Raw genomic sequence first — 26,423 nt, 5'->3', positions numbered from 1 at the left:
GGACCTGGGAACACGGATAGAGAGCCAGGGGGGGCTACTGCAGAATTCGCTACCTGTAGGGAGGTTCAAACGGCCTGCCAGCCCAACAACAGTTTGGAGAAACACACGTATGACCGCAGGTGTGGCCACTGTAAGTGCATATTGATGATGTTTTTAAAAATCCTTAAGGTTTTAGGAAAGTGCTCATAATGGAAAAAAAAAAAATTCTTGCGAAGCCCAAATTTTAAGAATGATATACAAAGGGGTGGGGGAAGACACTGTTAAGAAATGAACCAAATGTTCCGGTTTGCAATCACTGGGTGATGGAATTTTAGAAGGTTTTAATTTTATTTTTAAAATTTTGGGTTTTCTAAATTTTCTAAAATGGACACATGCTGTAAAATAAAAGAGGACATGAATAATGTAAATGGAACAGGGCAGCTTCTTCCCAGGCCTAAGGGCCCTCCCAGGGTGTGGGATGAAAGAATGGGAGTGGAGGATGCCACGGTGCGGGGCGGGGGGGGGGGGGCAGAGAGGCCTGGGATGGGGAGGGGTCAGGATCAGGCAGAGGGGGCAAGGCTCGAGGACAGGCAGGAGGCAAGGAGGGCTACTCACCTCAGGCCCTGGGGGTCCCTCGTCACCTCGGTACCCTTTAGGCCCGATAGGGCCAGCCTCGCCCTGGAAAGAAATGGACACACCCTGTTGGACCCTCTGAGTGCGAATGGGGCCGAGTGCAGTCAGGTCTCCCCACTCCCTGCCCAGGGTCTCTCCGTGGCGTTCTTTGTTCCCACCACGAGGTGGGTGCTTCTCAAGCAGGCCTTTATTGCTGGCCTCCTCTCAGGAATCGCTCCAAGTCACACATTTTTATGATGTCCAGATGAACAGACTTGTTCAGATAACAGTCATGTGCCTGCGGCCTCTGCAGTCAGACGGGAGACTTCTAGTACACAGCTGCCCTGACTAGTGCACGGCTGCCCTTACCAGTACACCACTGCCCTGACTAGTACACTGCTGCCCTGACTAGTACACCGCTGCCCTGACTACTGTACAGCTGCCTCGACTAGGGCACTGCTGCCTCGACTAGGGCACGGTTGCCCTGACTAGTACACGGCTGCCCTGACTAGTACACTGGTGCCCTGAGTAGTACACTGCTGCCCTGACTAGCATACCGATGCCCTGACTAGTACACCGCTGCCTCGCCCTGACTCACCACGTCATCTCTGCCGGCACACCCCTGCACCGGGTGCTTTAACACGCGACGGTGAACATGCACACTTAGCCCAGGGTTTTGTACCCGTCCACCAGAGGTGCGGCAGCAGCCCTTTCTTCCTGAGGTGCACAGAGGCCCTGAGACCCTGCCTCAGGAACATGAGAAGAGGGGCAGGAGGGAGGCCACAGGGGTGGGAGACAGAGGGCAATGGGTGGCATGAGGTCCTCAGCTGATGGGCACCTCTGCTCCCACGACACCTCTGGGAATGCCTGGGACCACAGTGCCCCAGCCAAGAAGGCAAAGCCTAAACTCTGGGCCAAGCATCTAAGAGTTGCCTTGGCAGAGCACCTGGATGGGTGTCTCCTTGGGCCCAGCACCATGGGTGCCACTGTTCCTGGCACCCAAACAGGGATGTGGGGTAGTACCTATGGATGGAGGTAGAGAGGAGAGAAAGGGTGGGGCCTAACAGGAGCAGAGCAAGAGCCCGACCTACAACAGGAGAATGGTGGTACCTTCCCCCATTTTCTGGATTTCTCAACTTCTTTTTCTGGGGACCTGGGAAACATACATTTGCCAAGACATCGTCTGCATGGAAACACAAGTGCGGACCCCAGAGCTGAGCTGCGTGTTTAGTCTGCAGTTGCTGGGTCATTACACACATGCACATGGTGGTGTCAGGAGGGAGGGAGCTGGGCTCTGGAGGCAGAAACAGCATGGATTCCAGGGAGGCTGCCGGCCAGCGTGGATGAGTGCTGCTCCAGGACCACCAAGCCCCCTCTCCCAGGGAGAGTCAGGTGAACAACAGCCCATCTCACTGGGGCGCCATGGGTCACGAGTGGTTTGTCTTGGGTTGGGCCATAGATATGGAGGAAGGCAGGGATTCTTCAGAGCAGAAGCTGAGCCTCTGGGACTTGGCAGGTCCCCGTGGAGGCATGAGCTTCCCAAAGGGTGGGGAGACCCAGAGGAAGCAGCCCACCCTGCGGCACCAGGAGTCTCTACAGCCTGGGCAGGTGGTGGGATTCCCTCTCGTCCTTACACTGACACTCTTCTTACAGTGCATATTACTTACTTTGCAAACAGGAAACCTAAAACAATCAGATGCTGTAAGAACGTGTAACACAAGCCCAGTCCCCGAGCACGCATACTCAGTGTTTAGTCTCCCAGGCTAGTGATGTCTCAGAACAATTTACTAAATGTTTCTGCAGGGAAAGAAGTGAAGGTATTCTAGCAGCCAGGAGCAAATGTGCTCTGAAAGCCAGCGTGTGTCCCAACAACACTGACATGTGGTGAGGCAGTTCCATCTACATCCCTTCATCTGCATTTGGGAACCTGGATCCTGCCACCATTTTTGCTCTGGTTTATGCTCCTCTGAACACAGGAAAGAACCAGCTTTGGGGGACCCAGAGCGCAATAGGGATGTTCAGGTGGGCTTGGCTGCCTGGCAGATGTGATGCAGCAGGACCCCAAAGCTAACTCTGACAGTCTCTTCCCCCTACTGACCTGCTGTGGGGTTGTATGCTTCCAAATCCTACTTCCCTGTTGGCTTTGTCCTACCCCAGGAGAGACCATGTGGAGACTGGCTCTGAGGGCCAGGAGCACCAGGAGTTAGAGCAGAAGCAGTAAGATCAGAAGTCAGGGACACGTGCTTCTCCGGGAATATGTCGGGTTCCTCCGTCCTTGGCCAAAAGCAGTACACTGGGGTCAGGCCTGGGTGTGGCCAGCCCAGCACAGACTCCACCTGCCAAGCCCTGTCCTGGTCCAGAACCCTGTACACCGATATTTTTAATTTAGCAACATAGAAGCATGCTTGGAAATAAAAATGTGGCTTCAACTGTTATAGTCCCTTGTATCTTCCCAGAGATTGAGGTCCACTCCTGCTGGGTGACCAGTGAATTAAAACAGCTGCCCTTGTTCAGAATCTGACCTCATTTGCCACGAGTTAGGAGCCCCAAACATTTGGTGTAAAGGTTGTTTTGATCCCAAAAGCAGAGACTCTCCTGTGTCCCTGAGTGACTACCGGGAGGCTTTGAAGCCCAAGAAGAGCAGAGAAGCCTCAAAGCAACCAGGAAGCAGGGCCGGCTGGCCTGGTAAAACCAAAACCAAACCAAACCCAGTGCCATCGAGTTGATTTCGACTCATAGCGACCCCATATATTAAGGCATAATTTTACCGGTTGTCATCAAGTTAACCCCAATTCGTGGCAACCCCATTTGTGTCAGGGTAGAACTGCGCTCCACAGGAGTTTTCAATGGCTGAATTTTCAGAAGTAGATCACCAGGCCTTTCTTCAAAGGACTTGAACCACCAACCTTTCAGTTAGCAGCTGAGCACGTTTAACTGTTTGCACTACCCGGGAACTCCATTAAAGCACACTCTGAAGCCACAGTAATTACAATCATTGGAACTGGGGGGGAAAAAGATCAAGAGTTTCCAAGAGCAATTCCAGATGAGACTTAGGCAAGGAAACGAAATTTAGAGCTTGACAAACGTGCATTTTAACCACTGGGAGGAAGAGGGCTTACATGATAAATTGTGACAACTGGCTCACCGTTGGCAGAAAAAGTCAAGCTAGATTTCATTTCACTTCTAACCCAACAACATGTGTTTTAAACTAATCAAAGCCTAAAGGATAAAAATACAACAAAAATAAGTGGATGTGCTTGGAGCCTTGTAAATGAGCAGAGATGCTAAATAAAAGCCACAGAGAAAAGGATGGATGCATTTAATGACATAGTATAACTTCCTGCACTTTGAAAGTACCACAAAGTCAGAACACAGATGCGAAATTTGAAAAAAAAAAAAAAAAGATCTCCGTGTGGATAAGAACCTCACACAGACCAACATGAGGAACACGTGGAATCCATTGGGAAAATGAACACGCTGAGTGAACAGACAGAAAGAAAAACACCGAAGGCCTGGAGACTGAAAGGCATAAGCAGAAGTCATCCAAACCAAGGCAGGACATGCATCTTCACCTGAGAGGCAGAAATGTACTTTTGACGCTTGATCATACCTAGTGTTGATGAAGGCGTGGGGTACAGTCACTCTTTTCTACTCTTGGGAGACTGTAAGTTGGGGCTACTTTTTTGTAGAATTATTTGGCAAACACCAATACCCATACACATACATACAGGACTTGGCCAAGAAATTCTGCTGCTATGAATTTATCCTCTGGATATAGTCTTGGAAGTATTTCCAGATAGATAGATTATAGATGGATAGATGGCAGATAAGTAGAGAAAGATCGATTGATAGATCGATAGATTGATAGATAAGATAGATGGATGATGGGTGGGTGGAAGGGTAGATGAATGGATGTGTGAGTGTGTGGACGGATGAATGGATGAGTGGGTGGATGGAGAGCTAGACCAATGATAGGTGGATAGATGAATGGATGGATGGATAAATAGATGAATAAATAGATAAGAGCTGGATGAGTGGGCTGCAGATAGATGGCTAGACAGGTAAATAGGTGATGAATGGCTGGATATATGGATAGACAGATAGGCTGACAAGACAAACAGAGAGACATTTATCACAATATTTTTCTGTAAAGCAAATTGCTGGAGACCATCTCTATGCATTAATAGAAAACTGCCCCCCAAAACCAAACTCATTGCCATCGAGTCAATTCCGACTCATAGTGACCCTATGGGATAGAGTAGAACTGCCCCATAGGATTTCCAAGGAGCACCTGGTAGATTTGAACTGCCATCCTGTTGGTTAGCAGCTGAACTCTTAACCACTATGCCACCAGGGTTTCCCATATTTGTAGAAAAAAAATAAGAGCTTTCCCATATTCGTAGAGGACCGCGTAAATACACTCGGCAAGGTTACACACAGTGGAATACTCTGAAACCGTAAAGAAGGCTGAGCTGAGCCTGTGGGTTCCACATGGAAAATATCTGAGATGAATTAGAGGAGACAAGTATCACAACGTGCTTCTGTTTGTACACATAATAGATACACGCTCACACCTGCACATACGTAATACTTTTTCTAGAAGAATTCACAAGAAACTAAAAAATAATACCTTTGGGGGGTTGGGGACGGGAGAGAGAAGGAAAAGGAAACTCCTATTTTTCGTTTTGTGTCTTTCTCCTGTTGGAGCTAGTCATTAATTTTAGCCCTGTGAATGTATTTCTTCTATTTGAAACAAACGAAAACCTGGTGGGATCCCTTTCTGTTCATAGAGAAGTCTCTGTCTAAGTGCTCAAAGCACTTCTAAGCCTTGTTTTATTTGAGACACGTTATCCCCCTTTTACTGCCAAGAAGACAGAGAACCAGCAACAGTCACGCGCTGGTCTCATTAGAGGGCAGCCCGGGCCAGGGCAGCTGCAGCCCCAGAGCCCAGAGATGCCGCCTCTGCACACACGTGGCCCCAGGCTGGGGAGCAGACACGTTCCTCGGGCAGATGGCTTCAACAATTTTTACTGTGTGAGGCAAGTTTTCCACCGAGCTCTCCTGGCCACCTTGAATAGTATCCATATTTATCTCATAAACAGGTCCATGTCCCCCTCTCCCCTCTCCCGGGAATGAACCCAAGGTGTGATCATAACACTCCATCAGGATTCCCCAACTGCTCTGCGCTGCCATGGCACGGCTGCTGTGGCTTACTTTTTTTTTTTAAAGCTTACAATTCCTAATTTCTGTCCATAAGAAAAGTAACCAAAAAACATGAAGACAAGGACCAAGTCCCCTCGTGTCCTGTGGCCACCCTCTCTGGCCCTCACCCAGCTTCGGGCCCATGCCCATACCCACTCCCTCCAGCCACCGGCCACTAAGGTCATCTTCATCTCTCCAACCCACAGCTCTGTGCTTCCCAGCCCCCATGCCATGGCAGCAAGAGTCTCCTCCTCACCTCACTCTCTGAGCCCAGCTCAAAGGCCACCTCCTCCACACTCTCCACACCCCATGTCCCCCACCCTATGTCCCCCATCCCAGGTCAAGCAGCGTACTTTATCCTGCAGGTGGTTTGAGCAGAAGGGTGTGGGAACCCCAAACAATGACCTTCACAGAAACCCCATCTTTGGTGAGTGTCTGTGTGGCCTGATGCTTTGTGCCCCAGGTTAAGGGACAAAGGGTGGGCAGGCACTTGAGGGCAGCAGGCACCACAAAACCAAAGGTTGCACAAAGGGAGAAATCTTAGCGCACAGGACTACCTGATGCTCTCAAGATGGTGGAAGCAGCTGGCTCTGGGAGGTGGGCACCTGGAGAGTTGCTCTGCGCTCTCAGTAGCAGGCGGGGAGACCCTCAGCGTGCAGGAGTGTGTAAGTACCACCCAGACATTGTCACTGGGCCTCCAGAGTGGGGGATCAAGTGAAGGGCAAAGATCAGAGCCCACGGCTGGTGGGTTCCATTCAACAAACACATGTTCCCACCAGCCTCAAATCAAACCAAACCAGACCCGTTGCCATTGAGTCGATTCCAACTCATAGTGACCCTATAGGACAGAGCAGAACTGCCCCATAGGGTTTCCAAGGAGTGGCTGGTGGATTGGAACTGCCAACCTTAGCAGCCGAGCTCTTAACCACTGTGCCACCAGGGCTCCCCACTTGCATCAGGGGTGGGAAATACCACAGCTTTCCCATATTTTAAAAAAAAATTGTCCAGGCCTAACTAGCTGTGAGATGATACAAATGGACGTTACACCAGACAGTCCCCCATCGGTACGGCAGTCACACACTAAGTCCTCACCCCAGCTGGGCAGGGTGGACAGGGAAGGGGGTCCTCAGAGCCAGGAATGCAGGTAAGGCCGCAAGAATGGCAAGCAGAGCCCATTGGAGTCTGGCCTCCTGGTGCCTGGTCCCAGCCCCAGGCAAGCTCCATGTGCTGCTAAGCTGTATGTTCTGTATTATGGGCTGAATTGTGTCCCCCAAAAGATGTGTTGAAGTCCTCAACCCTGTACCTGTGAATGTCACTTTGTTTGGAAATACGGCCTTTGCAGAAGTGAGGTCATACTGGAGCAGGGTAGGTCCTAATCCTATCTGAGTAGCGTTCTCAGGGAGAGGCATAGAGAGAAGACACCATGGAAAAACACATCTAGACTCCAAGGAACCCTAAGAGACGCCTATGGCTACAGAAGCTGGGAGAGACGAAGAAGGATCCTCCCCTGGAGTGGACAGAGGGAGCATGGCCTGGCTGTCACCCTAAACTTAGACTTTTAGCCTCAAGAACTTCGAGAAAATAAATTTCTGTCCTATAAGTCACCCGGTTTGCGGTGAGTTGTGACTGCAGCCAAGGGAAACTGAGACGCCCCCCTTTCAATGCTCCCTCGAAAGATCCAGGCTACAGGAGTGATGGGCTCACAGGACCCCTGGCCCGGGGCATTGAGGGAGATTTAGGAGAGGGAGCTGGCCAATAAGGGGGCCCGGAAGCCACCCCCAGCCCCAGAGCAAGGCCCAGGAACAGCAGTGGGTCTATGGAGACCACTCCTCACTTCTACAGCCACCGCCAAGAAGCCCACACATCCAGTCTCACACCTGCTCATTGAGTTTCACACATCATATTGACCATATGCTCCAGCAGTCTCCTCTATGCCATTCACTTTTTCATCCTCCCACCCAGCCCTCACCTCCCCTCACCTGTGCATGGCATTTCAGACCTGTGGTACCTGGGCAGGTGCTCAAGAGGGCAATGATGAGCCTGCATTCTCTGAGGGCAGGGCAGTCACCGCTTCTCTGACGGGTGGCTCCCTTGTCTCCCCTCCTCCACCCCCTCTCCCCCCGGAGTCAGGGACTGGGACCCCAACTCCTCCTCCCGCCAGTCTGCTCCCCCAGGTCAGGCTCTCTTCTTTTTTCAGGTTGGCACTTTCTTCCCCTCCCCGGCACCATCACTGGGAGGACTCATCCATACCTGGGGATTCTAGAACCTTCCATGTACTGACACTCCCAAATTGACCTCTAGCCAGGATCTCACACCTGTTTCCTAACCCATCAACAAGCAGCACAGAGCGGTCCCTTGCCTGAGAACACATCTCTCATGCAGAGTGCCATGCCCATGTGCCTCCCGTGTCGGGGTCCCAGGGACCCAGTGCTCTTCCACGGAGGTCTCCTGTCTCCTTGTCCACCAGGGACAGTGCAAGAGCCCATGGGTTCTGCTTCTGAGCACTGCACAGGCTCAGTGGACAGTCTGCCAATGGCCCCTTCCACCCTGTCCCCACCTGAACCCAGCTCCCCAGCTCTCACCCTGTCTCTACACCCCTCACTGCACCCCTCAGGCTGCTGACCCCTCCCCACAAGCCCTGCAGAGGGGGTGGGGGGAATGGCTGCAGGGCTGGGTTTGGCCACCATCAGGCTGACCCCCAGGCTGCTACCCCTCCTCCAAACTCTCCGTATTTTACCAGAAGTGATGAGCACTTTTGCAGAGAACGCCTCATGGGCACCTTCTAGGCTTAGGCTGCCCTCTTGGTTCAGGACTCTGGGGAGGGCGATGTCCTGCTGACTTGAAGGTCTGGGTCCTGCCGCTGAACATCTGGTGCCATAGGAACCACGCCCTTCCAACACAGCTTCCAGCCCACCCCAGCCTTCTGTGGCTGGCCCCAGACCTCGGCCACCTCAGCCACCAAGAACCCCCTGCAGGAGACACCCTGAGGCAGGTGGAGAGGGACAAACTCACTGGAGCCTTTCTGCCTGCAGGGCCTGTACTGGCCAACTCAGCTTGTCCACCTAATAGGCAGGGTCCTTACCGGGTCCCCAGGGACGCCGACCGGGCCTTCTCTTCCCTGGTCACCTTGGGGTCCAGCTTCGCCCTGGGGAGAAACACCCTGTGAGTGTGAGCTCCAGCTGCATGGCCACCATCAGACTGACCACCAGGCTGCTGCGCCTCCTCTCGACTCTCCACATTTTACCAGAAGTAACGAGCTCTTTTTCAGGGCACCTGAGGGGCAGCTTCATCAGTTTACTACTTTGTCCCCTGGACCCCTGCTTTCTCATTTTCCGGGGTTCGGGAAGTGGCCTAGTGTTGGGTGCCCCGCCCCGCCCCTCCCCTGGTCCAGGACTAACTTCCAGCTCCTGATCTCAGAGGGGGCATAGCTGGGGGGCTCAAAGGCCTCGTTACTGGTGTTCTGGGACGTCTCCCCTGACAGGAGGTTCTGGGGACCTCCAGGGAGCAGGAAGGGGTCACAAAGCCTCTACCTAGCCTTGAGCTAAGTCCCCTCCCTGGGTCTTGGTCTTGGTTGGGCTCACCATCCATCAATCAGTGATTTGCTCTATACCCTCCTGTACCCCGCCCCCCGCCCCCAGCATGGGCCCAGGGAGACTTTCCACCCAGTCCAAGGGGTCCTGGTGAGAGGGACCCCATGGCCCAACCTGAGCACTCTGCAAGTCCAGGAGGTCCTGTTCTCAGGGACCCTGGTGGGATGGGGGACTTGCTGGGGTCTGTGGTGGATGCATGAGGGGGACACGAGAGGGCCTGGCACTGCCACTGCAGCCCTGTGACTCAGCCTTGCAGGCAGGACATTCTCTCCCTCTGACTCCCAGCCACCGTGGGGCATGGCACTCCCAGTGCGGGCGAGGTGGGGGGATTTGGGGGTCTGCCTGGCTGCCCACCCTCTGGGCCCAGCAAAGCTTTCCTCTTGAATCACGAGCAGAGAGAGCCGGGCTGTGCTTCCAGGCTTTGGGGCTGGGCTGTGGGGCTGCTCTGCATGGTGACGGCCCCCATTCCTGGTGGTGCCTCTGCCTCAGGGTTTCCTGTGGCCAGGCACCTTGCTGGTCTATTCTCCCATTTGGGGTTTGACCCCAACATCCCCACTCTTGAAATTTCAACAAAGGAAAGAATGCAGGCTCTGTCTGCAGAAGGAGGGTTTACAGTGTTGCAGGGATGGGAATGCAAACGCTGAGAAAATTCTAAACAGGTGGTGGTTGCGGGACCTGCGGAGTAAACCGTGCTGCGTCCTGCGTGTAAGCTCATGCGGCCGGATAAGCGATAAACACAGAGGCTTTGTAGCTTGATGAGAAAGCTTGGACTTGGAGACACTGAACAGGTGGGTGCACATACAACAATCACAACTTTGTTGGACGGTGTTTTACACACAGACAAGGGGTCATAAAGTATACCCAGCTGTTATGTCTAGGTATAATTTTTTAAAAGTGAACTTAAAAAAATTAAATGCAATAATTCTTTTAAAATTAGGTTATTGGTCTCCTTGGTTCAGTTTGGAAATAGGGTCTTTGCTGGCAAGGAGGGTTGGTGCTGGGCATGAAGCAGGCTCCTGGTGGGTATCTGCAGAGGACTGGGGGTCAGTCCCCTCTCTCTGTGTTAACCTTTGATCTCTGAGTTTTGGCCAAAACCGTCTCCCTACTCCTTCAAAACCAGGCAGACCTCTGAGATGGTCGGGGCCAGGAGAGTCACTCAGACTCAGAGGTCTGACCCTGAGCTCCCTGTCCAGGGGGAACTGCCTTTGTTTGGGGAAGGAGAAGGTGAGCACGTGGTCAGCTGGAACCTGGGGGTAAGGGGGCTAGGAGCATGTACCCTGCAGCTCTGATGGCCCATTCTCTGCCCAGTGCCCCCAGGATGGAGCCCTGCTTAAGAAACGTGACTCACCGGGTCTCCTCTGGGGCCCCTCAGGCCAGGTGTCCCCCGTGGTCCTGTTTCTCCAGGGCCACCCTGCATGGAGAGAAGGGGGGTTTGCAGCACGTGCTGGGGCTCCCAGGCCTGGAGACCCTGGGCCAACCTCCCCCACTCCACAGGACACCCCAGGATTGGTGCCACCTCTCTACCTCATACCCCATAATTTCAGAGACCAGGGTCACCCTTTTCATTGGAGTCCACCTACTACCAGAGCCCCTGAGACTATGTGTGCCCAGAAGAATCCATAAGCCAGTCCACACTGCTGGCTCATCGCATTAAACCACCCAGGTGCTGTCGATTAGACTCCATAGGGTAATTTTTTTGGGAAGTACATCATCAGGCCTTTCTTCCGAGGCACCTTTGGGTGGATTCGAACCTCCAACCTTTCGGTTAGCAGCCGAGTGTGTTAACCGTTTGCACCTCCAGGAACTCCTCATAGGATTAAAACTACCCAATTATTAGCCGGAGGTTTTTGCCATCCAGCCAGTCCCTGTAAATGCAGCCCTGGGAGGGAGCTTTTGAACACAGAGAAGAAAGCCTCATAGCTTGGAACTTGTGTAATGGAAGCTCTGTGGGGTTTGTCAGCCCCAGATGAATGAGTCTAGTGGTTTCGGCCTCTTGTGCGGCTCAACGGTAAAGACAGACTGTGCAGCACAGCGCCACCCCCACCCGGCACTCACCCTCTCCCCGGGGGGTCCGTCTGGTCCTGGGTTCCCCTGTGAAGAAGATGAACAGACAAGCATCAGTTTGCAGGCGGAGGCTGTGTGCCGTCTTGGGGGTCTGGAGCAGGAGACACAAGCTTTGGGATGCTGCTTACCTCATCCCCAGCTTCTCCTTTCTCTCCTGGGGGACCTGGCTCTCCTGGCTCGCCCTAGGGTGGGAACATGGATAGGACTGTTTACCTCTCTGACCCCTGGCCTGGTGCATGGGCTTACACACTGTCTGTCTCGTGGGGACCGGGCTTTTGGGCTGTTCACTCCTCACCTCATCTCCAGGGGGCCCCGTGCTCCCCTGCTTCCCAGGTTCTCCATCCGTGCCAGGCTCTCCCTGGGAAAGAGCAGAGAGGTTCAAGGTTATAGACACTCACCCCAGGGTGCGACCGGTGGTGTTTATGAGGCTCTGACGGCAGGTGTACAGCCTTCAGTGGGTGGGGGCTGTCTCACCTCCAAGAGGCCACATCCAGGGTTGTCCTGAGCGGCTGGGGGTTCCGTGCTGCCCCTGGGGGCTCTGGCCCCCTCGCCCCAGCTTCAGGCCACTCCGTCTGAGCAGCGGTCACCTGAACCTTTGGCTCCCAAAGACCCCACCCACCCATCTCTACACAGAAACCTGCTTGAATACTCTAACTTTGCTAACCATTAACTTTGTTAACTATTAACCAGCTGCCATGGAGTCAACCCCAACTCGCGGTGACCCCACCTCATGGTGACCTTATGTGTCTCAGAGTAGAACAGTGCTCCATAGAATTTTCAGTGGCTGATTTTTTGGAAGCAGATCCCCAGGCTTTTCTTCCAAGGCGTCTCTGGATGGGTTCAAACTGCCAACCTTTCAGTCAGTAGCCAAGAGCTTACCTGTTTGCCAAATACTCCTTATAACTGGGCGGTGCAATCAGTTAATATTCTCGGCTGCTAGTCAACAGATTGGAGGTTCAAGTCCACCCAGAGGCACCTCAGAAGAAATACTTGGCAATTTCCTTCCCAAAAATCAGCCATTGAAAACCCTCTGGAGCACAGTTCTGCTCTGACACACATGGGTCACTGTGAGTTGGGGTCAACTCCATGGCAACTGCTTTTTTTTTAAGAAGTAAAACTCAGTTTTTATTAGTGAAGGCACAGTTTTGCCAAAGCGGTGAACTGGCAAGTTCAAGTTCAGGACCACGGGGTAACCTACGCACAGTAAGATGGGATTCGGGAGCCATTTTGCTGGATCCCGGGAAATCTGTGTCAGCAAATTTGGGGAAGAGCCAACTTGACTTTTCCTTCATCTTCCCGGAAACTTTCAGTTGTGATAGGGAATTCCGGAAGAAAACACCAGCAACAAGGACCCAGCTTTGGACCAGACTCGTAAGTGATCTCTTCAGGCTGAGCCTTTCTGCCTACTGCAGCCACCAGCGTCACGCTCTCCTTAAGCAGTTTTAGGATGGGCATGCTGAGCTGCTGGCCTGTGCAGAAATCCCTTGGGCAACTGGGAAGGGGTTTCTCGCGGCTGTCTCCCCTTCGCCTTCGGACTGATCAGAGTGATGGAGGACAGAGAACATTTGGGGCTTAAACAACGTGGACGACCACGGTCTGCTCCTACCATGGCCCCAAAGCCACTCGCCTCGCCTCGCCCACATGAAGGGCCGTGACCTCTGCTGCTTCCTCCTCCAGAGGCCACGTGGTGCCGCCAGGCTGATGGGCTGGTGCCCATTCCTTCAACTATGGGCACAGAATCTGCTTCCAGGGAGAAGCCCTGATGAACTACTTGGTGGCCAAAAGCGGCCCCCTTCCCCTCCCAGCTCCGAGGCGCACAGATCACCGACCTTATTTCCTTTCAGTCCGAATGCGCCAGGATCTCCCTTGGGCCCCGGGGGTCCTTGGATGCCCTGTGAAAAGACAGCATCACGCACTGTCACACCAGCAGAAGCTGGCACAACCTCCCAGGGCATCCTAGCAGGCGCACACAAATGCAAACCAAATTTAAACGCAAGTCTATGGGGTGTGGGGGCGGGGGAGGGGGAGTACGATGCATGCTCCGAGGCCTGTGGGGCGACCTCTCAGTGTTAGAAGAAGCATGCGAGTCAGTTATCAACCCTGAAAGCGTGCAGGAGAGCAAGGACTTACGTCAAATCCGGGTGAGCCCTTACAGCCTGGCAGTCCTGGGTACCCAGTTTCCCCCTGGGAGAAGGAAAGAAACAACAGGATCATGAAGCCTCAAGCTAAGGGGGATTCCCCTTCAAACCCTTCGGTTCTGCTCGTTCATCCCTCTGCAGTGTCCCTCTCCTAAAAGCCTACCAGCCCAGAAGATGCTCTGAGCTTAGGTGGGGAGCTTGGGGTCCACTGGGACCTGGGGATTTGCAGGAAATGTCCACAAGAAACACCTCCTGCCCTTCATGCCATCCTCATGATCCCATGCCTGCCCACCCTGGGGCTGGATCTGGTATTGTCCACAGTCCCTGTGTGTGTATGGTCGACGCTTCTGCCAGCCGGGGGTTACCTTCATGCCGTCCACACCATCGATGCCTCGCTTGCCCTTCTCACCCTGTGGGGCACGGAGATGAAAGGGAAGGTTAGACAAGGGTGTATACCACCCATCCGAGGGCAATAACCCATGTCTTCAACCCGTACACTCGTGTCCCCAACCTGAAACTCACCTTGTAGCCCTTGGGTCCCCTCGAGCCCTGTGGACACAGGAAGGACAGTGAGGCAGGCCTGGACCCACGAGCAGACCCCCCACCTTGGGTTGGCCAAGTTTGGGGCAAGTAAAGAAGCCCTGCTCAGATCACAGAGGGGCAGTTCCCAATGACAGGGTGCCCATGTGGGAGGAGTCAAAACTGCCCCCAGACCAGGGAAGGAGAGAGGGAGGGAAGGTACAACTCTGCAAAGTGCCTGTGCTTGAGTGTTTTCCAGGAACCACTGGGTGGTGGCCTCGATGCCTCAGAGCCACGGTGACCCCAAAGATGGTGGCAGCAAAGCTCGGGGCAAAATTCACCAGGTAACTGGCCTGGTTCCCCCAGAGATGCAAGAAGGGAGGAATGGCGAGAGGCGGTCTGCCACCACACCCCTTTATGATGGGGACGTTGGCTGTCCTCTGCACCTGTGTTAGGGCCTCACAGTGACAGGGTCATGGGCACTGGCATTGCTGTTCAGGTGAGAAGGCACCTGGTGTGCTGGCAGCTCCGTGCAGGGCAGCCTGCACGGAGCCCATGGCCGCAGACCTGCCTGTGCTGGGAGGACACAAGCCCCAGAGACCAGAGGGAGGCTTTGGACCCTGCGTCTTGCTCACCTTCTCCCCACGGCTTCCTTTTTCTCCCTAGACACCAAAATAGAGGAGAGGGGAGGTCGTGAGGGCTGGCCTTGGAGCTCGGCCCCAGGGAGTTCCTCCGGTAGGGGCGGGGGGACTCACCTTCATTCCCTGGTAGCCGACAGGTCCCAGGTCCCCCGGCCTTCCCTGGAACAGAGAGGATGGGCACATCAGGCACCTCAGAGGGGCAGGCAGACCCTGTGCCTCAGCCCACCTGTCCTCTTGCTCTGGTTCAAGAAAGTCCCCTCCTCAGGACTGGCCGGGCCTTCCCCAGGCCTCCTCCTGGGGCTGGGGGGACTCTGGTCAGCTGAGGGGACACACGGCAGTGGGCCAGAGTGCTGGCTCTGTGATCTGGGAGCCATCATTGAAGGAAAGGCCACCACGGGACTGGGGGGTGCTGGTGGGTCAGGCCAAAGGGATACCCTGAAGGAGCTGGGGGCGGGGTGGGGGGTTAAGGGCACCGTGGAAGAGCTGAGGGACAGTCTGTGGGGAGACTTGTATGGGCCTGCAGAAGAGGTCCCAGTGACTTTGTTTCTCTGTGGTGGACCCTACCTGGCCACATCCCCCACCTGAGTGCAGGCAGGCCCTGTCTGGAGGCCTGTGGAGTTTTGGAAGGAGGGGTCCGTGCCTGTGCCCTGGCCCTCTTCCACCCACAATGGCAGAGCTGCACCCAGAAGCCAGCCATCCATCCAGAAGGTTCCTCTGCCCACCCTGCCTGCCTGGTTCACCTCGCCCCAGGCCCCTCATCCCCACTCCTGGTTGGCACTCACGGGGTCTCCAGCGTCTCCCTTCTCTCCTGGCAGCCCCGGCTTCCCACGCTCTCCCTGGAACACAAAACAGGTGGAGCCGGTGAGGGAACCCCAACTTCCTCACACAGGAAGGCTCTTTACACGATACTCCTTCAGTCTCCGGGGTTTCTGTGGCTCAAGTGCCGTTTCCACCAGTCTTGCCCTGTGCTGGGGTCAGAGCTCAGGGCCCTGTGTCTTCACCCCCCACCCCCAGGTCCCCAGACCACACGGCTATCCCCCTACTAGCCAGACCCGGCCCCTGGGGTGACTCCGGCCATGCAGACCGAGCACCCAGAAACCTGGACTTGGATGTGCCGTCTCCCAAGCTGTGAACATAGGACCCAGGTTTCCACGCTATTACACAGAGGGCCCTGGCCGGAGACGGGGTGCAGGTCCATGGTACGTGGAGAGTTCCCTTCAGAAGGACATGGCCTCTACCACAGACCCCACACTTCTCCTGCTCCCAGACCACCGGGAAGGGGGCTGGGTGGGTCAGACCTCCGGGCAGGTCTGGGAGCTGCCGTATTCCATACAGCCACAGCTGCTGCCCTGGCCCCACCACATCCGGCTGTTAACCACCCCTGGTTCAGGGGCATCCCCCCGATGTCAGGTTCCTTCACTGCCCTCTGTGCACAGCCCGGCATGGGGCAGGCACCAGGGGCTGGCTTCCCGCCTTGTCCTTAAACCCTAGACCTGAGTCTTCAGGGACCTTTCTCCCACCAGCTTTGCTAGACAAAAGCACAGAGCCAGTGTGGCCACTCACCTCGTACCCAGGATCACCCCTTGGTCCAGGAGGTCCCCTGGCAGGCTGCAAGACACAAGAGACAGTCAGTCCGAGACAGCGTCAGGATGGCCCCAGGCCCAAGGGCAGCTGCACCCACACTCACCTGGCACTCGAAGGAGCAGCACTGTGCGGGAAACAGAAGCCATGAGTCAGACACTGGGGAGCACAGATGGCCCCCCAACACCTGGCCCACTCCGGTAGGCTTGGCGAGACATGAATGGTGACCCCAGCAGCACCCAGGTCATGGGTGGGGGTGGGGGGTAAGGGGTAGGGTAAGACCCAGGGCAGCTGAAGGGGCAGGCGACACCCTGCTGACGGGGGACGAGGACGGGCTTCTTACCACTTGCTCCACGTTATCTTTCTGGAAAGTGAAAAGGAAAAGCCGAGTTAATTTTTACTGGTGGCCACAGAACTTTCCAGCCTTCCAGACAAACGGCATGGGGGTGTGCAGCCCTCACAATCATGTCGATGATGGTGTCAATGGTCTGTCTGATGGCCTCCTCCGCATCCCTCGTCTGGTCCCAGTCGGCCGCTGTGAAGTTGCGCCGGTATGTGTGGTCGGTGGCGATGATACTCAGCCGGGGCTCCTGAGCCGGGGACGACCCAAACAAGGAGGGGACGTTAGGGCCACAGCCTGGGAGTGGACCTGCCACCTAGGACAGCCCACCAGCCCAGCCCAACCGCCCAACCCAACCTGCACCCTGACCCTCTGAGGGTCTCATGGTCCTGATGCATGGAGCCCAAGCACCAGGTCTGTGAGGGCTTGGCCTGTTCGAGGGTGTCCCCACCTCAAGGGGGCTACACGAGAGTCCTGGGGAGGTGGGGGCCCTTGAGACAGACCCTGAACTTGCACCTGGGAGGGGGCATAGAGGGTGGCAGAGCCTGCTGTCAGTGCAGCGTCATGCAGATGAGGGACCCCTGACCCCTCTGCAGACCTTGTCTTGGGTGCCCCCCACCCCCAGCCTCAGCTTTGTGGGGACGCATGCACGGGAGTGCAGTAGGGTCCTACCAGGTGGTCAGGCGTGATGGCCACTGAGAAGACTTTGATGCCCAGGTGCTTGGCCTCATTGACGGCATCCTCCAGGCCACCACATGGCTCCTTATAACCTTCCAGGGGGTGCCCGTCTGTCACCACGATCAGGTACTTGTTCTCCTTCAGGTGGGAGCCCCTGGAAAGGGTGGGGCACAGTCAGACCTGCCCTTTACACCAGGCTCTCCCCACAAGACTGATCGTGGGGGTTCAGGGCACGCCCCTCCACCCCCGTGCAGAGTCCTGAAAGTAAACCACAGGGCAGAGATCCCCAGGGAGGGGGGTGATAGGCAGCAGGGGAGACGTGTGTGGCTTTGCAACATGGCTTTTAATCTGTTCCATATGGACACTCCGTTTCTCTTTTTGATCCTGGCTACGTACCGAAGATTATAAAAAGGGTTTTAAAACAGAAGATAAAGATTTTGTGGGCTCACATGTCTCTACAAATGATTTGAAAGATGCATGCACACCAGGCAAAAGAGGCACGGGCCCTCGCAGCAGAGACGAACCGGTGAGGACGATTACTTCCAAGGCACCTAGTAACCCTGATTTACAGACTATGAACTGATGGCTTAATTAACCAGCAAATGCGTGACGATGGCTGGGCTGGTTTGGCTGATTGTATCAGTACGTGGCTGCAAATGATGGTTGCTTGGCCACTATTTATTTTTGTGGGAAATGGATGTGATAAAAAAAAATAACAGGATAACCCACAGATAGCCTCAAACACAAAGCATCCCCAAACACAAAATAGGGGCTCTTCTCAAGAAAAAAAGGTTTAAAGTAAGGGGAGAGGATGAAAATTGAAAATACAGATGGCACGTAGCCTCTTCCTGGACCACCTGGAAACGCTCTAAGAGTATTTTCAGAATAAATGGATGTGTGTCTATTTAGGGTGGCCAGTGTTTCTCTCCATGGCTCCACATGTGACCGTGCTCTCAGGTTCTGCCACATCCCTAAACCCAGCAGCCTAGATCTAGTTCCACCACACCTCTGTAAAGACAAGAACAGACAGGGGGACTTGGACTCAGCACTCCTGCCTCTGTGGTTCCTTGTTAACTTGGAAGCGACAAGGACTCACTGAGCCACAAAGGAAGCTTGTCCCCTCCAGCCCCATGCTGGACACATGAGGGCTTCTTCTGGACCAAATAGGGGAAAAGAAAAAGGGGAGTAGAGGCCGACACCTCCTCCCGCACCTCCTCCTCCTTCTCCTCCACCCCCTGTGCCTGCATCTCTTGGGTCTCTTCTTCCTGCACCCACTCCTCCTGGCACCTCCCCCTGCCACTGTTGAGCGGTGGTCAGAGCAGCTCAGGGGTCTACCTCATCTTGCCCTTAAAGCTCCCTTGGTGTTACTTTGCCATTTCTGCAGTGGGCGCAGGCTTGGGGATGCCACACTCTCTTCTAGGTGACTCACCCATAAGAGGCGTGGTTTTGACCATCAACTCCCCCCACCCCCACCCTCCCACCCCCCCACTCCCATTGCTATTGTAGAGAAAGAATTCGGGACATTCTGAAAAATAACCCCTCAGCCTGGAAAACGCATTTGAAAAACGAAACAAATCAAACCAGCTATTCTGGCTTTGTCATGATTTTGCACTGAACTGTGTTTCCTTGTGGGCAGCTGAGGGCCTGGGCTGAGCCTGGTCAGGGATCCCCAACCTCCCTCTTCATGAGCACAAGCACCAGGCTGGCCTTCCTCCAATGTCACTTCAGTTCAGAGGAAGGCACTCTCCCAGCAGCTGGGTGTCGTCCCTGTCATGGGGGCGCTGATACTTAGCCATGTCTTCCCATCTTTGGGTGGACATAAGGGTGCAAGTACACCCCATGAGAATGCTCCCTGTTATGGTCTGAATTGCGTCCCCCCAAAATATGTGTCTTATATCCTAGCCCCTATACCTGTGGATGGAATCCCATTTGGGAACAGGGTTTTCTCTGTTATGTTAATGAGACTCTCGTGATAGAAAAGGAGCCAATCAGGCACAGAGAGAAGGAAGTACAGACAGGGGAAGTTAGATGCCACCCAATGGGAAGATCGGTGAAGGTCACCAAGGAGCTGAGGAACAGAAGCTCAAAAGAGACAAGGACGTTCACCCAAAGCAGACAGAGAAAGAATGCCTTCTTCTAGAGCCAGTGCCCTGAATTCAGACTTCTAGCCTCCTAAACTGAGAGAATAAATTGTGGTCTGTGAAAGCCACCCACTTGTGGTGTTTCTGTTACAGCAGGCACTGAGAGAGTAAAACTTAGCACCCAAGCTTCAACTTCTGGAATCTCTTCCCAATAGGAAAGATGCCGCGAAGGCACCTCCTCCAGCCTCTAACCCAGACCAGGTCAGCCAGCTGCCTGGTGACGCAGCCCGTGGGCCCCAACCCCTGCGTCACGAGAGGGAACCACGTGATCAGGTTAACTGCAGACGAACTGCCAGCACTTGGCGACTGTCTGCCTGAGAGCTCAGAGCCTTCAGCCAGGCTGTGGGGCATGAAGACTATGGCCCACCTAAGGCCATAATCCTGAGAACCATAGGGCCCCCACCACCACAGGGCGGATGGAGCAGACGTCTGGAAATCTGTGCACCACAGGGGAGGGGGGACACTGGGGACAGTGACTGGGGTGAACTGTATAGCCACAGATTAAGCCTCTGGTTGGACTAACCACTCTGTCCACCCTGACTGTTATCTGCCTGTCACCACTACCAGCTGAATACACTGACCGTGCTGAAGCACCGACAGCGCCGACCCACAGGCTGCCTTCTTCAGCAAACACTCATCTCGCAGCCTCTCTTCTCTCTGTCTGGCTATGTCTCCTTCTCTCTGTCTCTATCTCTCTGTCTCTCTGTGTATCTCCATCTCTGTGTCTCTGTCTCTCTCTGCCTCTATTTTGTCTCTCTGCCCCTATTTCTGTCTCTCTCTGTACCACTTGGTGTGCCCACAGGCAGTCACTTGGCCCTGCCCTGGCCACAGTTCACTCAGGAAACAGGTCAAGGGAAGCCAGAGACTGGGCAGCCTCTCAAAGCAGGGAGGAGGGCCTGTGCCTTTCAGGAAAGGGCCAGGGCTGCGCAGGGCCGTTGATACAGCCACCTGTGGCCGCGGCCCACTCACCCGACAAGCAGCTCCTCCAGCCCCTTCTTGATGGCGCAGTCAGTGTAGGTGCCCTTGCCGAAGTACTTGACGGCATCCACGCTGCTCTTGAGCTCATCGCGGCCGCTTGGCATGCGGGTAAGTCCCTTGATGATCTCCACCTCGTCACTGTAGTGCAGTGCGCCTGCGTTCCACACCAGGTTGCGGTCACACCGGTAGTACCTGTGAGACACAGAGGGGGTGGGGGTGGGATGAGGGAGAGGAGGAGTGGGGCCTTCTGAGACCCCCAGGACAGACAAGTGTGGTGCCCAGGATTCACTGTGCGGTGCTCCCTTGAGCAGACCACGGACTTCACCACCACCGCCTCAGTGCTCAGAGTAAGAGCCACACACTCGCTGGTCCAGGGAAGGACCAGCCGGCGTGAGCCCCCAAGAAGGCCTGGCCCTGGGAGATGACACGGGCAGTGGGGGTCCAGTGCCAGGAGGCGTCACAGAAGGGGGGGTCACAGAAGGGGGAGCAGAAGGAACAGACCCTGCACGGCCAAATGTTTAAGCCGTGACACAGACAGGAGGCAGGCGAGCGCTAAGTGGGACCCTGATACGGCAGTATTGGGTATGAGCCCTTGACTCCCAGGAAGAGGCCCAGGGTCCCTCCCCTACTGTAGGTCCAGGTGCAGCCAATCCCTCCCCCGAGCCTCCCAGGCATCTATCTGCTCTTTCCGGGGCCTGCAGGTGATCCTGCCCCACCTGCCTACTCGGCAGACTAACAGCACCGATAGCAGATGGCCAGACCCCATTTCACAGATGGGGAAACTGAGGGCCAGAAACGCCAATAACGGGCCAAGGGCATCTGGAGAGAGTTGCTGTGGGAGGACCACACAGCCACCGCACAGCCTCCTGACCTCTATCTGCCAGGCCCGGCCATATCCGGGCCCTCGCCCCATCCCCATCTCTGCACCAGCTCATCCCGTGAGGCCTTCATGGACGTGGGCATTTCAGGTCAATCGAGACTTCTGGTCCCATAAGAGTTCTGAGCAGGACATCCCTCAGGCGTGGAAGGGATGATTGAATGGTCTGTGTGGCCCTTCCTGGGGGGCAGGAGGCTCAGGGTCCCCTCATGGCTCCAGTCAGAGGTGATGGACTGGGCAAGAAATAGGAGGGCCTGTACTGGCCAAGCCCTTGTGTGTGCCGCCCCCCTCCATCGCCTGCAGTGTAGTGGGGGCTCCCCCCTCACAGGTCAGGGAGTCTAATGCACCCTTCCGCATGGCCCAGGATGGGCATGTCCATGTTCCCAGTTGCACCCACTGCCCACCACCCGGAGCTCCATGCCTCCCTGTACCCCTCAGCTTGACGTACACCTGGGGCTTGTGTGGGTCCACTGGATGAACGGATGAGCAAGTAAATGAATGAATGGATGAGTGAATGTGCCACACCCCAAACCCCAGAACCAAGCCCTATCTAGTTTCGGTTCCGGAAGCCTAGAGCTTCTGCCTCTCACAGCGCTAAGTGAGGCGGGCCAGTGCCTCCAGCCCCTCCAGCCCCTCAGCTGGTGGCATCTGATGGGGAAGGAGATCAAACCCATGCACTTGGGCATCCCGTCCAGGTGTTAAAGAGGGGCGCCCTCTGCAGCCAGCAGGCTGAACTGCACGCTCCCCTGGGTTCTTGCCAATTCACTGAACCCACTCCATTTGTGGAAACCCTGGTGGTGTAGTGCTTGAGAGCTGTAGCTGCTACCCAAGAGGCTGGCAGTTCAAATCCACCAGGCACTCCTTGGAAACTCTATGGGGCAGTTCTACTCTGTCCTTTAGGGTAGGTATAAGTCAGAATTGACTCAATGGCAATGGGTTTGGTTTTTGGTTTTTTTGCTCCATTTGTTGAGGGAAAGCCACCTTTTCTGGCCACGCGTTGGGGATACTGTGAACCCCAGTCTCAGCACAGTCCTCACCGGTCCCCACTGAGTGACACCGTCAAGCCTGCTCTGCGGCCTCACAGGGCTGTGTGGAACTCAGCATCACTCTCACCCCTCTGAAACACTTTGAACCTAAGGAGGGTACTTGGAGCTGTATGGCCAACATGCTCTCTCCTCAGATGGGGAAGCTGAGGCCCAGGCTTGCCCCTCCGGGTAGTGTTGGGCTGACACCAGGCCAAAGGTCTTCTGGGTCCCTGCCTCCTCTCTGAGAGTCCTGGTAGCAATGCAGAAGGAGAGATTGTCAAGGTGTGCTCCATTCTTACCTGTCTCTCAGGTTGTCGATGAAACGCTTGGTGAAGGCCTTCACCCTATCCACCAGGGCCCCATAGGGCTTCAGCCTCAAGGCCACACTTTCCGAAGTATCCAGGACAAAAAACAGGTCCACTGGGCAGTCTGGGCACAGGTGGGAATAAGACGTCCTTCAGGTTCATGCCCCTGTGCCTTCGCCCAGGTGAGTCCCCTCCCATCCGCCACCTACCACAGCGCTGTTCAGGCTCCCTGGGCAGGTGAGTTACTGTCACCCCTCCCCGCCGCACAATCACACCCTCAACAGCAAAAGTGCTCACCTCGAGCAGAGGGGACAGAGGGGCTGACAATGAGAGACCCCTGCTATGTCTCTGAAATCACACCTGGCTTGGCGTTAGAATGTCTGTCTTATAACCGACCCTCCAGAAGGGTAGGAATGCCCCCGTTCCCACGGGCTTGACAAATAGAACCATTTCTTCCCAGAAAGTTTTCAAATCAAATTCAGAACTACTGGGGGCATGATCTTCAGAATAAAGGTGTGATCTGAACAGGTGACCATGTTCCACGGTCAACTGTCAGGCATGGAATCAAATGGAATTAATTGAGCTAGGAAAAACAGTACTTGGCCATCACAGTGACCTTTGGGATAAAAGATTAGGCCATGTCCACACAAAATGGAAAAAAAAAAAACTGGGAGCAGAAAGATCTTGCTGCTTCTTGCTGGTGGTTCCCCCCATCCCGTCCAGCCTCACCTCCCTTCAGCAGCAGAGACATTAGAGGTGACACAGCCCAGAGGCCTTCCTGGGGATGGGGAGATACCTTCAGCACCCCCACAAGGCCCCCTCATCTGCAGCTCTTAAGAAATGGGAGAGCGTGGGGCCCTGCTCGCCCGGCAACAGCCAGGCTGTGTCTGGTCCCGGACTTCGGCTCTCCGGCAGCAGAAAGCACTGAGACAGAGATAGGGTAAGCCCACTCACCCTGGAACGCAATGGCCTTCGAGTTGGCTGGGACGTCTACGTCCTGGGCGGTGGCCCAGCAGGCCTGCAGCAGCAGGGGGAGTAGAGTGCGAGCCAGCCTCATGTCGCTGGCCGCGGATCCCCGCTAACAAGAGAAGGTAGGGTCGGCCCAGAGAGGGGACAGGGAGAGCAGAGAGGCAGGCAAGAGAGAGGTGGTCTTCTGCTCTCCGGCAGCTGGCTGGAGTTACAGCCCAGGAAGGGAGGGAGGCAGGGAGGGGCGAGGGAGAAGGAGGGGGCAGAGGCAGGGAGGGGCTGGGCCGGGCTGGGGGTGCGGCTGCAACTTGGGAGTGAGTCACAGGAGCCTGGTTTAGGGTCCTTTCCCTCTAGAACCATCCTGAAAAAGAAAGCCAGTATTCCCTGGAATAGCTTTGACACAGCATCCTACTCAGCTAAAGAAGAATTCGATTTTTCCTATTTTTTCACAAGTTCTGGAGTATTTTTATTTGTTTACAGTGGACCGTAGTTCTCACCATAGAACAAAACAGCAGCAGAGTTGGAAATGTCGGAAAAAGAAAGTCTAACTCAAAACAAATTTCCTTGAAATATTTCTTGGTGGTTGCCAATCCCAACGCCTTCATGTGGAATTGATGGCGGTGTTTACCCTGATGGCCACGCTACTTGCTTTCCACAACTGATGTTCGTATTTGTCTAAATGTTTCAAACCCATTGCTTTGTCGAATTTCCAAGTTATTTTCCATGCAAATATTTCTCCACGGTTCAGTTAAATACATAGTTTCAGAAGCTAATTCCTTTTTTCACTATGTGAAGCAGTGTGAACAAAAAATATACATTTTAAGAACATGTACTGTAGACTCCACACTGGGGGAGGGGGGACCCAGATGTGGCCAGACCCACCCCGTCCCAGAGAAGGTTCCAGAAGACCTTTCCCAGAACTGGAGTTCTTGACACTGGTCTAAGAGTTGAAATGTTTTATCACTTGAAAACATGGGAAAGCTGTATCACCATATTAAAGAGAACTTTGAGAGAAAATTTTTAAGTCATACTTCATTCCGTTACCCACTATTATTGCTCTGGAATTTCACCTGATATTTTCCCCGTATCTACTTCATGGGATTAAAAGCTTATTGTGCGTGTAATTCCGTTGCTGTTGTCAGTTGTCATTGAGTCGGCCCCAACTCATGACGACCTGGTGTGTGACAGAAGGAAAGGTAGACCAGTCCTGCACCATCTTCGTGATCCTTGGTATATCTGAGTCCACTGCAGGGGCTATTGCGTCAGTCAGTCCATCTTATGGAGGGTTTCCCTCATTTTCGATGACCTTCAGCTTTACCAGCCATGATGTCCTTTTCTAGCGATTGGCCTTTCCTGATGATGTATTCAAAGTACATGAGCTGAAGTCTCGCCACCCTTTCTTCTAAGGAGGATTCTGGTTGTATTTCTTCTAAAACTGGTTTGTTCGTTCTTCGGACAGTCTATGGTACATTCAGTATTCTTTGCCAACACCGCAGTTCGAACGCATCTATTCTTCTCTCTTCCGTTTTCATGGTCCAGCTTTCCTTGCGGGCCACGTATTTCATCCAGACTGTGGAGTGACCATCTCTCTGCTGCTCCTAGGGTTTTGGTGCTGCCTGCTTGGTGCTGAGTGACACTGGTTTATGGGCTTCGATCCAATCACGCTGGTCACTTGGCCTCTCCATGTCTGCAAAGAGTGGTAACTCTACTGAGCTTGTAGGTTTGGGAGGAGAAAGGGAGATACCACCAGCTTCAGAAAGAGGCCCCGGCTCATCCTTGCCCAGACACCTAGATCACAGGAACGGTGAGATAACAAGTGTGTGTGTATGTGTGTGCACACGCGCGCGTGTGTGTTGAGCTGCTAAGTTTGGGGATGGTTTGTTATGTGGCAAGCGATAACCAACATATTATCTACACAGATGGAAAGAAATACTGCCCATCCCATCACACAGAACATCTTCCCCAGCTTGAGCACCCTACCCGGTGGCTTTTGGTGGCAGTTCACGAGTACCACTGTCTCTGCATTAGTGAGTCTGTGGCTGTGGCGTGTGAACGTGTAGTGACGAGCTTTGGTGTGACAGTGAGGACAACAGGACGCACCAACATCACCGCTGTCTTGTCTGGCAGACACCTTGGGCTCAAACATGTCATGATCGACTCTTGGCCTCTCTGCACCCCACTTCACTCTTGGCAGGGCTGGGGGTGCGTGAGGGTGCACAGTTTAAGACAGTGTTGCAAATGGTGAACAAACCCGGCTGCTAACCAAAAGGTTGAAGGTTCAAGTCCACCCAGAGTGCCTCAGAAGAAAGGCCTGGCAATCTACTTCTAAGAACTCAGCTATTGAAAGCCCTGTGGAGCACAGTTCTACTCTGACACACATGGGGTTGCCATGAGGAGGGGTCGACTTCATGGCAACTGGCTCCGTCTCAGGGTGGTGCCAATGTGGGCGTCCCCACACCACTGCAGCCTGGTGGTGCCCTCACTTCACAGCTCAGTGACGACGGCCTAAAACACCCTTTTCTGTTTCTCTTATGGTGCTCATTATGGAAAATTTGAAAAATACCACCCCAGAGGTCACCAGGCTCAGTATTTGCCTGCATTTCTTGTGGTCTTTTCTCTCCCCTAACATTTTTGTAGAAGTGTGATCACTTTGCATACATCTGTTGACACGCCTCCATCGGTAGTCTTTGCTGACTTTAAAAGTGTGGCTGCTCCTGGGGCAAAAGATGAAAAGTACAGAAAATATCAAAAAGAAAATACAGTGCTACTGAATTGGACATGGAGAAA

The 26,423-nt window shown here is 54.3% G+C and overlaps 1 protein-coding gene across 1 annotated transcript in view; it reads right to left on the bottom strand.

Moving 5' to 3' along the window:
* The window catches only part of COL6A1 (collagen type VI alpha 1 chain), a 32,987-nt gene extending 9,132 nt beyond the window's left edge, over positions 1-23,855 (bottom strand). The window contains exons 1-21 of the mRNA XM_064279591.1: positions 23,625-23,855; positions 22,665-22,794; positions 20,455-20,655; positions 17,339-17,498; positions 16,788-16,916; positions 16,670-16,690; positions 16,433-16,453; positions 16,309-16,353; positions 15,528-15,581; positions 14,860-14,904; positions 14,740-14,766; positions 14,108-14,134; positions 13,951-13,995; positions 13,578-13,631; positions 13,277-13,339; positions 11,743-11,805; positions 11,576-11,629; positions 11,439-11,474; positions 10,732-10,794; positions 8,876-8,938; positions 595-657 (exon numbers count right to left, since the gene is read on the bottom strand). Coding sequence (XP_064135661.1) covers positions 595-657; positions 8,876-8,938; positions 10,732-10,794; positions 11,439-11,474; positions 11,576-11,629; positions 11,743-11,805; positions 13,277-13,339; positions 13,578-13,631; positions 13,951-13,995; positions 14,108-14,134; positions 14,740-14,766; positions 14,860-14,904; positions 15,528-15,581; positions 16,309-16,353; positions 16,433-16,453; positions 16,670-16,690; positions 16,788-16,916; positions 17,339-17,498; positions 20,455-20,655; positions 22,665-22,794; positions 23,625-23,727 — 1,467 coding nt within the window. The 5' untranslated portion in view covers positions 23,728-23,855. The remainder of the gene's footprint in view (positions 1-594; positions 658-8,875; positions 8,939-10,731; positions 10,795-11,438; positions 11,475-11,575; positions 11,630-11,742; positions 11,806-13,276; positions 13,340-13,577; positions 13,632-13,950; positions 13,996-14,107; positions 14,135-14,739; positions 14,767-14,859; positions 14,905-15,527; positions 15,582-16,308; positions 16,354-16,432; positions 16,454-16,669; positions 16,691-16,787; positions 16,917-17,338; positions 17,499-20,454; positions 20,656-22,664; positions 22,795-23,624) is intronic.
* Between the last annotated feature and the right edge of the window lie 2,568 nt (positions 23,856-26,423).

Source organism: Loxodonta africana, chromosome 2 (genome assembly GCF_030014295.1).
Source record: "Loxodonta africana isolate mLoxAfr1 chromosome 2, mLoxAfr1.hap2, whole genome shotgun sequence".
Lineage (NCBI taxonomy): Eukaryota > Metazoa > Chordata > Mammalia > Proboscidea > Elephantidae > Loxodonta > Loxodonta africana.
Note: the sequence above shows the minus strand (reverse complement) of the source record. Positions and strands in the feature narration are given on the sequence as shown.